Below are 14235 nucleotides of genomic sequence, written 5' to 3'. Positions count from 1 at the left end.
CTTGATTGGAATTGAGCAAAAAAAAAAGGCTACATAACTTTTCCGGACCCCAGTGACATTTATGTTCTCACTTACTGGAAGCATTCTGAGATTGCCTTCTTCATATGTGCAGTTAAACCTTAGATTTTGGCCAAACATATGTTAGTAATGACTTAGCATTGAAGATGATACCTTAAAATGCTGTTTCCAATGTTTCAAACACACACAATGTTTTCAAAACCGAGTTTGACTCTTCTTCCAATGAGTGCGTCACTTTGTTTGTCGACAAAAGTTAGCCTAACCTCTTTTCTCCCATGCTACCTGTTTTCAGGACATTCAATTCAATTCAATTCAAGTTTATTTGTATAGCGCTTTTTACAATACAAATCGTTACAAAGCAACTTTACAGAAAATTATGTTTCTATTATATTTAGTAGTAGCTAGTAGTTTGTGCACGTTTGACAGGATTTTAGAAAAATAAAAATAATAATAATAATACAAGACGTAGTCAGCTAGATGATGAACTATCAATATTATTAATTAATAGTAATTATATGATGCAGTCACACATGTAGCAATAATTGTTAGTTCTGTTTGTTGATTCAAGGTTAGGATCATCTGGGGTCCTCTGAGGGTCAGCATCATCTCTTCTCAGGTGTTCTGGATCCAGACTGGAGCTTGTGTAAATCCTAGTTACCACGGGATGTAAATCCCGTGGCAAAACATAGAAACAAGATAGAGACATCATTAGCATAGCTGCTGATCCAACAAAGTAAAATTAGTTTAACCCAAGCTAAAGAATAAAAATGCAGATGCAACTACACTCACAATTTAAGAGATACATTATTCGAATGCTTGGCGAAAGAGATGCGTTTTTAATCTAGATTTAAACAGAGAGAGTGTGTCTGAACCCCGAACATTATCAGGAAGGCTATTCCAGAGTTTGGGAGCCAAATGTGAAAAAGCTCTACCTCCTTTAGTGGACTTTGCTATCCTAGGAACTACCAAAAGTCCAGCGTTTTGTGACCTTAGGGTGCGTGATGGGTTGTAGCGTGGTAGAAGGCTAGTTAGGTACGCAGGAGCTAAACCATTTAGGGCCTTATAGGTAAGTAATGATAATTTGTAACAGATACGGAACTTAATAGGTAGCCAGTGCAAAGACTGTAAAATTGGGGTAATATGATCATATTTTCTTGACCTGGTAAGGACTCTAGCTGCTGCATTTTGGACTACCTGTAGCTTGTTTATTGACGAAGCAGGACAACCACCTAGAAGTGCATTACAATAGTCCAGTCTAGAGGTCATGAATGCATGAACTAGCTTTTCTGCATCAGAAACAGATAACATGTTTCGTAGCTTGGCAATGTTTCTAAGATGGAAGAATGCAGTTTTTGTAACATTGGAAATATGATTTTCAAAAGACAAATTGCTGTCTAATATAACACCCAGATTTCTGACTGTAGAGGAAGTAACAGTACATCCGTCTAGTTGCAGATTGTAATCTACAAGATTCTGTGTGGTGTTTTTTGGTCCAATAATTAATATCTCTGTCTTATCCGAATTTAATTGGAGAAAATTATTTGTCATCCAATCTTTTACATTTTTAACACACTCTGTTAGCTTAGATAATTGGGAAGTTTCATCTGGTCTCGTTGAAATATATAGCTGAGTATCATCAGCATAACAGTGGAAGCTTATTCCGTATTTTCTAATAATATTACCAAGGGGCAACATGTATATTGAAAATAGAAGGGGACCTAGGACGGATCCTTGTGGCACTCCATATTTTACTGATGATAAATGAGATGACACCCCATTTAAGTAAACAAAATGCGATCGGACAGGTAGGATCTAAACCATCTTAGAGCCTGCCCTTGAATACCTGTATAGTTTTGTAATCGATCTATGAGTATGTCATGATCTATGGTGTCGAACGCAGCACTAAGATCAAGTAAGACTAGAAATGAGATGCAGCCTTGATCTGACGCAAGAAGCAGGTCATTTGTAATTTTAACAAGTGCAGTTTCTGTGCTATGGTGGGGCCTAAAACCTGACTGAAATTCTTCATACAGATCATTTTTATGCAGGAAGGTGCTCAATTGAGCAGACACAACTTTTTCTAAAATTTTAGACATAAATGGAAGATTTGAAATAGGCCTATAATTTGCCAGTACACTAGGATCTAGTTTTGGTTTCTTAATAAGAGGCTTGATAACCGCCAGCTTGAATGGTTTTGGGACGTGACCTAAAGATAACGACGAGTTAATGATATTGAGAAGCGGTTCTTCGGCTACAGGTAACAGCTCTTTTAGTAATTTAGTGGGTACAGGATCTAATAAACATGTTGTTGGTTTAGATACAGTGATAAGTTTATTTAGCTCTTCCTGTCCTATATTTGTAAAGCACTGCAGTTTATCTTTGGGTGCGATGGATGAAACTGAAGTGTTAGACGCTGTAGAATCTACATTCGCTATTGTATTTCTAATGTTATCTATTTTATCAGTGAAGAAATTCATAAAGTCATTACTATTTAACGTTGGTGGAATATTTGAATCAGGTGGCGTCTGGTAATTTGTTAATTTAGCCACTGTGCTAAATAAAAACCTTGGATTGTTTTGGTTATTTTCAATGAGTTTGTGGATATGCTCTGCCCTAGCAGTTTTTAGAGCCTGTCTATAGCTGGACATACTGTTTTTCCATGCAATTCTAAAAACTTCCAAGTTAGTTTTTCTCCATTTGCGTTCAAGACTACGAGTTACTTTCTTGAGAGAGTGAGTATTACTGTTATACCATGGCACAGTACGTTTTTCTCTAACCTTTTTCAATTTGATGGGGGCAACAGCTTCTAATGTATTAGAGAAAATAGTGCCCATGTTGTCAGTAATTTCGTCTAATTCATGTGTATTTTTGGGTACAAATAGCAGTTGAGATAGATCAGGCAGGTTATTTGCGAATCTGTCTCTGGTGGCTGGAACAATAGTTCTGCCCAGACGGTAACGCTGAGACATATAGTTAATATCAGTTATACGCAGCATGCACGATACAAGGAAATGGTCTGTAATATCATCACATTGGGGTACAATATCTATAGCAGTAAGATCGATTCCATGCGATATAATTAGATCTAGTGTATGATTAAAACGATGAGTGGGCCCGGTGACATTTTGCTTGACTCCAAAGGAGTTTATTAGGTCAGTAAACGCAAGTCCTAATGTATCATTTGCATTATCAACGTGAATATTAAAATCTCCCATGATTAGCGCCTTATCAATTGTAACTGTAACTGTAACATGGACAATCATAACCTTCATTCCAGTCAACTCACACACACACGCACACATCTTGAACAAACTCTGTAGCTATTAAGTTTTGTAGTCTTACTTGTGTCTCATAGCTTTAACATGGCAGTTCATAGAGTCCTCTCTAACCGCTGAGACGCAGTCGGGTGTGAGCTCTGATAACACGTTTATGCCTGGATGGAAGGAGGGATCGGAGAAATCAATCTTCCACTTTGGAGTTTTAATGGGTTGATTTAAATGGAGTTTACGACAGAAAAGGAGCTAGATGAATCACAAAGCAGCACTTTAATATGTGTGTGTGTGCTATCTTTGGAAGAGCGTTGACTGCACAAGTACCCACTGAAGCCTTAGTGCAAGACTCCAGGGCAGACCGCTGCAATCTCCACAACACATGAAGCTGAAAACATGGAGTTATGTGCAATTATTATTTCCACCATATGCAAATGTGAGGCTTAATTAAAAGGGGGCTGTATATTATGCTGTCCATGAAATGAGCTTCTTCCCTCTATATGATGAACACCTTCATACTGGCTTTATTAGTGGTGCATATTAACAGCTTGTGATCTGCACTAGCTGGACATGAACATGGACAATATCTGTATTATCCTTTGGTTATTTCTAAGCTTTATTCACACTTGATTTTAAATTGCAACAATCTATTTGCCCAAACTGTTCTGTGTAATTGCCACCCTGTAGTTTTTGGTTGTATTTTCCACTTCCACCCCAACTTATTTGTGTCTCCACAGAAAATAATGAGGTTTTAAACCTAATTTATCATTTATTCCTGTGGTGGGAAAGCTGATTTTGTATCAGTCACTACACTTTATTACAGTCTTCAGTGTCCTTCAAATCTTATTCTAATATTCTGATTTATTACCAATGCTGGAAACAGTGCTGCTTAATATTTTTTGGAACCTAATATGGAAAAACACTAATATATTGTCTTTGAGTATTGGCATGGAAAAGCATGTTTTCCTTAGAAAAGAAAAAATAAATCTATTTCTGTATGCAACAGGTCTTAAACTTTAATGTGCCTTGGATATTTTCACTAACTCCTCTCTGAATGGAACAAATGCAAAGAATATTTCATCCTTGCTTTCCTCTAGTCTTTCGAAATTGACTGAATAAATAAAAGTAAAAGAAATGGCAAAGAACTCAGAGGGGAAGCCGGGTGGTTCATACCTGCTACGTTCATTATGCTGCTAAATTAAAAAGCAGCAACTATCAGCTCCTAATGTTTTGTCTCATTCCACCTCAGGTGGTTCAAACACCCGAAACTAAATGGATTCACTGTCTGTGTGAATAACTGCAAGCAGACAAACTCTTAATTTGTTGTGCAGCTTCTTAGGGGCATGTGGCTGATTGGCTTACCGCTCATACTTCTGAGCTAATAGAGCTTTTAAACTTGTGTTCTTTAGTGTGTACATCACTGAGATTCCTCATTTCATCAAGTGCTAGAGTGACAGAAGCTAAATTACTGTGCCAAATTAGTTTTAGTACACTATATTTGTTAGTGGAATGCAAGTCAAGTACCAGTTACACATACGTTTTTGTTTGAGAATTAAGATTCAAGGGTTTTAGTACTGTACCTTTAAAGGGGAAATGTTTCATATCTGCTCCACTTCCAGTGTTGAAAAAAAGACTAATTTAAACTAGATTAAAACGGGTTTCCCACATTTTTTGCATTCTTTGAGAAAGACATCCTAAAAATGACTTAAGTGTTTTCAATTTGAGATAGAAAGAATTATTGATATCACCTATAAAACATCTATGTATTAATAACTTCTTATGAATGACCTCCCTGTCAAAATCTATGTTGTGTATGTGTGTATTATAACATTATATTACTAGCAGGATGCTCGTTATTACATGTGTCAGAACTAATTATTGTGGATGTGTGGTTGTATACACTAAATTGTATACATATAACTTCAACAACATGATAACATTTCAGTAACTTAAACCAATGATATATCTGTCAAAGCGTCCATTTTCAGAAATCACATTGAAGGTAACCATAGCAACAGTAGGCTATTTGTATTCTGTGTTGTATGGAACACAGGAACCAATGGGTAATGGGTAAGTTGCTGAATACTAAATATGTGCTTGTACATAAATGTTAATGAGCAAATGGTCATGATGCTAGTCTTAACAGTTCTGGGTTTTCACAGCTTAGTTTCATTAGCAAGTAAAAATAAATAAAAAATATGCCTGCCTTGTAATCTGTCTGCAGTGCAAATGTCAAGCAACTTTTCAAGTAACTTCCCATTTTACATGCATATTGGATTTAAACAGTTTACAGCCAGCTGTAATTAAGTGTGATTCACTTATCTAATTGTTTGTGGACTGAAAGTTTGTTTAGGGCCTTTTTAGTGTCTGTCAAAACTTCATCCCTCTTGGGAGCCTCAGCAAGTTCATTATTCATTTTTGTGGGTGTAAGATTACACAGTTAGTCAGTAAGGAATTTGCATGCAATTTTAGGAAACCCATCTCTTGAGATTTATAGTAGAGCAGATATTTTCCTTACCATCTAGCAACTGAGTTATAGTGTTGACTCTATTAGGACAGTTGCATTGAAGGATTAGATGAAATGAACTCTTCCTGATTAATCGAAAACCTAGCACATTCATCAGAGAACTTGTAATTTTGTCCACACTAGAGCTTCTAGAGGAGACCCACTGGTAATGATTAATCGTCATACATGCAGGTCCCGAATGAACATCCTCCTTCCTGTAAATGTGCTTTAATACAGTTTAATGATAGAGTGTCACTGTTGCAGGAAGCTCGCTCAACGAGAGGCAGGGAAAATTTATCCAAAAAGAGATGAGGAAAAGCATGGAGGACTTAATATTGTGGAAGTAATTACAGCTCTGCTCCTTCCCTGTGCACCCAAATGCAGAGACTCAACCCATCGTTTCTCTGTCTTGTAGAAGCCTTGATAAACAAAGCTGTTTATAAAGTTCCTCGCAATCAATCACCACCTCTCTACTGGTTAGTCTCACAAGTGTTTAAAACACGGGGATCAAACGCTCAGAATCTGCAGAGCTGCCACTTTGCCGTTTGATGGAGAGACTGCATTGCTGTTCTTGAGCCCCTGATCGATTCTTACAAATTCAGGAGGGCTCAGCGAGAATATGAGGGGCTAAAAGTCTCATTTCGGCATAATCCTTGGTGGCAAACATTCCCTGACTAGTGACTTGTATATAGTAATCAGTCTCTGCTATGCCAAAGTTGTTTGCCAACAGCAGGCAGTAGTGAGGCATCGTTATGGTGCCAGTCCAAAACGTCTGCATCAAAATGCACGATTGCAACTCTTTGCCTATGATTATCTGTTTGGCTTGAATGCTGTTAGGTTAGAGAACAATCCTGTGGGATCCATCATGTCAGTTAGCAAACAACATTATGTCATCACCCAAGATAAGCTGAAACAGGAGAGAACAATCAAAATGTCTCAGGGTGCGTCCAGATAAATGGCGCCTATGAAGAATATTCCCTTAACCCTCAAAGACTGAGACAGCTGCGGCTAAAAATATCTGTTGTTCTTAAATCCTGTCTGAATGCTTTAAAAATTAGGCCAACCTTTTAAACTAGCATTACTGCACACCCTATGTCCATCGCTTTTGGTGCTGTATGGTATCTATTATTGATGTCCAGTTGCACAGTGTAACTTGATTAAAATTTGTTCCAGTTTATTAATTTAATGTACTTTTCTATGTAATGTAAGGTGTCATAGATGGTGTTGGTGTTGCCTTTGGTATGTTACAGTAGATCTGGTCTTGTAATGGAAAGGGACTATTTGTGAACCTGGAGAATCACTAGGATTCACCAGTATCGCTGACCCCCGGAGCAATACACTTAACCCCGGGGTACTTCAGAGGGACTGTTTCTGTTGGAAATGCAATATAAGTCACTTTAGATGAGGCTGCCTGTCTGACTAACCAACCGTCAGTTTATTTCAACATAAATATTCCATTCCATTTTGAAAGTGAAACCTTGCTTGATTCTCAAAATGCTATCCAGATATTTTTTGCAATGTAACAGCACTACGGAAGATTCTTAATGCATCTTGGCCACCTTTTTAACTATTAAGATTGTACAAACATATATACAAATATAGACCGTAAGGACATTGTTGAAATAGTCCATGTGACATCAGTGGTTCAACCGTAATTTTAAGTTTGGCTTAAAATGAATATTTTCCTGTTCGACACTGTAAAGCTGCTTTGGCACAGTATTGTATAAAGCGTTATTCTAATAAGGTGACTTGGCTTTAGGACGTTACGAGAATACTGTTTTGTTTGCAATGAAAACAAAAATAACAACTTTATTCAACAATTTCTTCTCTTCCGTGTCAATCTTCAATGCGCATTCACAAGAGTACCATGACGCATGCATGTGGTGCTGCTGACACCGAAGCCGGCATTCTTATGTGATGAACATGAAAAAATGGGTTGTGAAATCCATTTCATATTGACTGTTATGATGGCTATTTGGCAGTGTTGTTATTGCGTCTCATAACTAACAATGTTTCATCCATCTACATGCTCCAGAGAAAAAGTCCCTAAATGCAACAAAAATTAACAGTCCCGCATCAATTATGTTAGTTGGCTGTGTAGATCATTAGATGCTTCATTTATATCTAATTATTCGGCTTGGCTCATTTCAAGTAATTAGAGTCCTAATCTAGTTATTTGCTTAAAACTAGGATGTGATGAGCATTCTGATTAGGAGATTTGGGTATTACATGGATGGATTTGTTTTAAGTATAGTTGACAACTGTTTGATGTGTGCACTGCATTATTTAATTTGTCAAATTCGGGTCTGTTTCTTTAAAACACATTTGTTAGAGTGTTCAGATACTCAGTGGCTGGGAAAAGGGTAGATTACTCCTCAAAGACCCAAGACCCAAGGAGTTAGATCTTGGACTAACACCTACACCATCTTAGACTGATCTTCAGGGATATTATTCATCATCAAATTTTACATGCTCTCACTCTTTTTCTTTAAACAATCTACTTGAATTCAAAGAGAACATGGATACTTAAAACAAAATATTGGAGAGACAAATCCTAGCTTATGAAGAGTCTGTTGACATTTAACAAAAAATTGAATCTGCTGTTACTTGTTGGAGTGCAATATGTGGTTGTGTAAGGAAATGTTCAGACTTACAGATTTAAATACTCTCTTGAGTGTGGTTGTATAACATTAAGCACTTTACTTTGCTAGCAAAGTCATTCCCTGTAGCATTGCTTCTGAAATCATATTTTTGGCACATCATCTTGATGGCTTCTTACTCTGAGATAACAGAGTCCTCAGGCTAGGCCATGTTTGTTAAGGTATGTGACATAATGAAAATCTTATATTACTGGAGCTGTCAATTTAATATGTTAATGTACAGTTTATTATGGACAATTATATGATTAAAATTTTATGCAGTTAGTTATTCCTTCTGATCTGTAAATAAACTCTATAATAAGACATTTTCCTTCCTTAAAAAAAAAGCTTAAGGGATTGGAAATGCACTTATACTATATTCCGTTGCTTCTAACATTATGATGTTTGTTTTATATTACTCTAGCCTCTAAATGAAATGAAAATGAACAGTACCCAGTCAATCACATTCGTTGGCTGTGTATATACTTTATATCACTCATTTATTTCCAATTATGTGGCTTGGCTCATTACTAAGCAATTAGCTGTAATATAGTAATTTGTCAAGAAAAAAAATGACCTCGATAACGGTGTAGATTAGTATTTGATTTGACTATTACATGGATGCTTTCATTTTAAATATAACTGGTGGCTATAGTTACTGATAGCAGTGTCAGTATAGAATATTATACTGTGCTCAAGTACTTAAAATAATCAGATACCATAAAAACAATTACGCAAGTGCATCATTCATTACATAAATGTTGCCTTAAAAACATGGACAGTATGCAGAAAATCTCATTAGATTGGAGGTATTTTAAAGATTCTTAAAGCATCATCTTAAAGCATGCCTGTGTAGAACTGCTATTTGTGAAAGCAGAGCAGCTTTCTGGATTCTTCGGTAATCATATTCACAACTGTGCATTGTAATACTCATATTAAATAAGCAAGCATCAGAGCTCTACTTGAAGATTATTGTTTGTTGTCCTTTGGTGTTGTCCCCCGACTCGTAACATTTAATAAAATTCCCCAATCATGTGTTTGTGAAATTGCACAGGGAATTATATACTCATCTTTGTTTACATAGTCTTACTAGTCTTCTGAATCATACATACGAGGGTTAAATGAAAGTCTAATCAACACTTTTGTAATAAAAACAATTTTGTTATTACCCTGTTTTTATCTGCTTTGTAATCTTAGTCTAATTGTCTGTGCTAAAGACAGAACCAAAGAAGATGGTTTAGTTTAATTTGTCACCTAATGCCACTTGCGACACTCAGAATGCAACACTCATTTGCATTGGCTTACACATCGTGTTCCAGTATGCAGTGACATGGGAAATCAAGCTTGTCTAGCTAGAAGCAATCTTCTTCACACACTTATGTTTTTTTTCACTGATGTATTGGAGCCTTAAAGAGTTGTGGCTTGAATTTCTGGAGTTGTTGTGTCTGAACACAAGATTCTGAGACACTGCAGCTTTTCTGTGCAGCATGCACTGCATATGAAAAATGTCATGTGACTTTTATCTATGTTTGTTTTCATTACTTTCATCCCAAATTTGGAGAGAATGGCGGTTTTAAGTGTAATCAGTTGAGATGCTTGTTAGTTCTTGAATAAATAATCAAATCAGGATTTGGCTTATTAACTATCAGATGTTTGCAGAACTTTGATGCTCTCTTTATTATATTTTTTTATATCCTTCTCTTTTACCTTTCTCACTTCCATCCATCCCCCTTGTACCCCAGTGTGATGGAGTATTAAGTGTTCTCATTCTACTTCGTCAGGGCCAGCAGGATAGGTGAATTAGGCTGGGAGATTGAGGCTCTAAGCCGCTGTAATGCAGTCATTGACTCTGAGGCCTGCTGTTGCTGCCTGATGCCGCCTTGAGTGAATTAGACTTGGCCTTCTATATCTAAGAGAAATGGGCTTCCACCGGCAAGGTCCTGACCACACCGAGTGAGAAGAGAAACACACAGCTTGACAGGCAGCTCACTCTCTTCATCCTACACTTAAGATTGAGCAGTTGAAGAATCTGTGATTGAAAGTTATAAAAATTTGGAGAGATTAGGTGGTGCTTTGTGATGGCATGGCTTGACCCCGCTAAAGAAAAAGAAATATACAATTCCGTTGGAAAGATGCCTTCTCTTGTCTGCTAAGCGCCAAGCAAGACTCTTTCAAGCAAAGTGAAGGTATGTGGTTCAGTGTTGCCAAGTCTGCGGTTTTCCAGCGGAATTGGGCTACTTTAACACTGTTGCCACAGGGTTTTTTTCATGTCCGTAGGTTGAAGCAACCCCAATAATGTGATATTTAGCCCCTAAAATGCAAATTTTAGTATTTTATATTTTATATATACGATTAAATAATTTTTATCGGGGACCCCACTCGAAACAGGACTGGGCTAGTTTTGAGTAGCAATTGAGCGGGTTTTGTTGTGAAAACCTGGCAACCTTGATGTGGTTTACCTAGGCAACACTTCCTCCCAGGATAAATAAACGCAATTCTTGTCAAGAAAAAAGACAGAAGCAGCAGTTGAGAATGGGGTGGCCCCATCTTTGCCCTTCTGTTAATAGTGTTTAATATTTTTAATGTGTTAAACTGAAAAATCTATTACATGCGTTAACATGCTAATTCTGACAGCACTACTTTTTAGTAATCCTGAAGACCTTGGTTAGCTTGTTCAAGAAATTAGATTTTGAGGGCCAGAGATGCCCACCTCTTCTCTGAAGTGTCATATATCAAGATACATGTATCTGCATGAACCTGTATTGATTCCTAAATGGCAAGAATTAATCTATATTTTCAGATTATACATAAACAGTTTTAGGAAATTGAATTTGTAGCGCACCACTACATCACAATACGTTTTGTGTTTTGTTACTTTTCATATAAAAGTAAGTCAAGTTTCACATTCTATAATTTTTATTACAACAATCAAGTAATAAATACCATTTTGGTATTTACAGATCACTGTAGCTGTAGAGGTCAAGTGCATACAAATTGATAATTTCTTTTACTTTACTGCTAGTTACTGCACAAAATTAACATGACTGAACATCAGAAACTATGTTCATAGCAGTTCAATTTACAGAAATGTTTCATGCATCATGTAATCATTCAGTCTGTGTTTCAATCCCAGAAAGATGTCAATATATCAGCATGTAAACAATCTCACATAATGTTACATTTATTTCAGAAAACCCTTCAACTGCCATATAATCAATGACTTTCGATAGTTAGATGGAAAAGTGAACTCTATAAAGGATCATTTTACTAGTTATGCATGCACTATATTACATATTCATTATTTATCCTGAAAACAAGTCATGACATCCCCCATTTAAATGGTTATATATCAACAACAAACTGAAGTAAAAGCATAATTATATAATTAAAAATGTATTAGATCTTGTTTATCTTTTTTTCTATAAAAGTCTTATGTGCAATTTAAAAGTTTGTTTACAAATCAGTATTATGTACCACCAAACTGAATGGTTTAGTGAATGGTTTGCAGCATTTGTTGAGATATTTTTCATGTAAAAAAAAAAATGTATAAAAAAATACATGCGCTGTACCTGACTGGCTATATGTCCAAATAAATAGTTAGCGATTTAAATGGAATCTTGATCTAAATTGAGTCGAATCACAAGCACTACTAAGAAACATACATGCTCACCGTTTGTGACCCAGCCTAGTAATACAGGGCTTCGTTAACACCGACAATTAGTCATTTAGTTGTTCAGACTACCTACCCTGTAAATGATTAGATAATGTATATTGTTTTTGTGTTTGTACGTGCAATCCTTTTTAACCAAATCTCTTTATCTTCCACAGGGTCTGATGATTCTGCTCCAGAATCTACCCACAATGCACTGGGGAAATGAGGAAGTAAGCGTTCTCCTAGCTGAAGCTTACCGGCTGAAGTTTGCCTTTGCCGACGCACCTAACCATTACAAAAGATGAGGCTTCGCCCAGCACGATCACTGCTGAACTGAAACGTGACATTTTTATGGAAGTGGGAATATGGTCTGCAGCGGTTCCTGGAATTTTTCCTCATTTCTACTAATGTTAGCACTCCGAATGCCATGAGTCACCCAGATGTCAAAATCATGCACTCGTAAAATACACTAAATTCAATCTTTGTTTCTTATGCTTTTCTTTTCCAGTTGAATCACAACCGTTTCCAGGAATTATTATTATTATGTTTATTTTATCTTATTTATTTTTTTTGCGGCAAAGTTCATTTATACAACAGGATTCTAGGAAGTAACAGCAGCAGTAGGATGGATGCTGGCCCAGTTGATTCATGGCAATAACAAGACATCACTCAGAAAACATGGTTTATAAATATCCACAGTAAGATCGTTTGGCTTAAACAGCGCCTATGAACACTTAATTTAATATTGGTCTACCTCAGGAAGTGGCCAGAATTTGTGGGGTGTTTATTTTGTCTCTGAACAGTGTCCATAAGGCTTTGCAATGGAGTCAATAAAATCTGCCTTATTTTGGCTGAGGTTCGGTGAACAAAGGCAGCTGGAGATGCAAGCTGAAAAACTGATTTAACTTTTTGCGTTCTCTTTTGCTTATGGCCCTGTCATTTTGAAGTCTCATTTGGATATTGATATAATAATCCGTACTGACTGTACAATGCTGTCATTAATAGATGTTGTTTGGGGATATCAGCTTCTGACTTGACATTTTGTCAATATTTGAACTGTGCGCTGCTTCAATCATGTCATCAGGCTTTTACATTTGTGTGCCAGTTCATACAACTAAACATAAGTGAAACTGCACTTGATAAGTCGATTTTCCTCCCTTCAGTACAATATATATTCTATGAATCCGCTTTTTTTTTTTTTTTTTTTTACTATATATTGTTTACATGAGCCTAAGTTGTGCCTAACTCGAAATTTATGACATCGCATATTTATTTTACATTCATGATCATTTAGGATGGGGCAAAGCAGAACATTTTGCCTTGACAACATTTACTCCTACATAAACCGTGTGAATTCAGCAGCTTTACTGGTCTCCTGTTTGATAGGTCGTAGAATTGAAGAACCTTACTGTAACTGACATTCAGTGCCTGAACAACATGGGGTTACTGTACGAGCTACATGGGGTGCTGGCAGATTTTCTGGATACCAAGATTCTTGACTTTCTTGAAACTACAGAAACTTCAGAATGGATTTTAAAAGAGGTGTGGGTGAAATGTTCTAAAATGTTCTTGAATTAAATATCTGTGTACAGAATTATGTTTTCAAAGAGATGTAAATAGAAAAATGTGTAAATAAATTATATATGTATGATTATAATTTGTTGACTCGTTTAATGTTTGGTTTGTTTAACATTGACTAATATTATAAATTGGAATATTGTAACTTAGTTTATGGACCATTTCTCACTATTAACTAGTATGTTCACTGTTTATTAGCACATATTAATGCCTTTTTCTCCACGACCATATTTTAGATGCCTCAAACCTGCCCCATAACTTAACTGGACAACTACCTTACTATTAATAAGCAGCATATTAATAGCTGTAGGTAGTAGTTTGTTAATAGTGTGAATTGGCCCCCAAAGATTTGTTTATATATATATATATATATATATATAATTGCTGCTTTTATTTGTAAAACAACATACTGTAGATAGGACGAACAGGACCCTGATGTGAAGCTATATCCCACCCTTAAAAATCTCAGATCCATGCTGTACCCTTATCAAAGCCATTTCAACCCAATGTTTTCAAAATCCCCATCATTTTTACTGTGGTTTTATATGAGGTGGGATGTAGTCAGGTCCCTGT

General features: G+C 36.3%; 1 protein-coding gene across 2 annotated transcripts in view; it reads left to right on the top strand.

Moving 5' to 3' along the window:
- Positions 1-13733, top strand: part of LOC132099091 (TBC1 domain family member 22A-like) — a 166780-nt gene extending 153047 nt beyond the window's left edge. For both annotated transcript variants that reach the window (XM_059505537.1, XM_059505536.1), the window contains exon 13: positions 12261-13733. In XM_059505537.1, coding sequence (XP_059361520.1) covers positions 12261-12389 — 129 coding nt within the window. In that variant the 3' untranslated portion in view covers positions 12390-13733. The remainder of the gene's footprint in view (positions 1-12260) is intronic.
- The last annotated feature ends 502 nt before the right edge of the window (positions 13734-14235 follow it).

Source organism: Carassius carassius, chromosome 22, assembly GCF_963082965.1.
Source record: "Carassius carassius chromosome 22, fCarCar2.1, whole genome shotgun sequence".
In the NCBI taxonomy this organism is placed as follows: Eukaryota; Metazoa; Chordata; class Actinopteri; order Cypriniformes; family Cyprinidae; genus Carassius; species Carassius carassius.
Note: the sequence above shows the minus strand (reverse complement) of the source record. Positions and strands in the feature narration are given on the sequence as shown.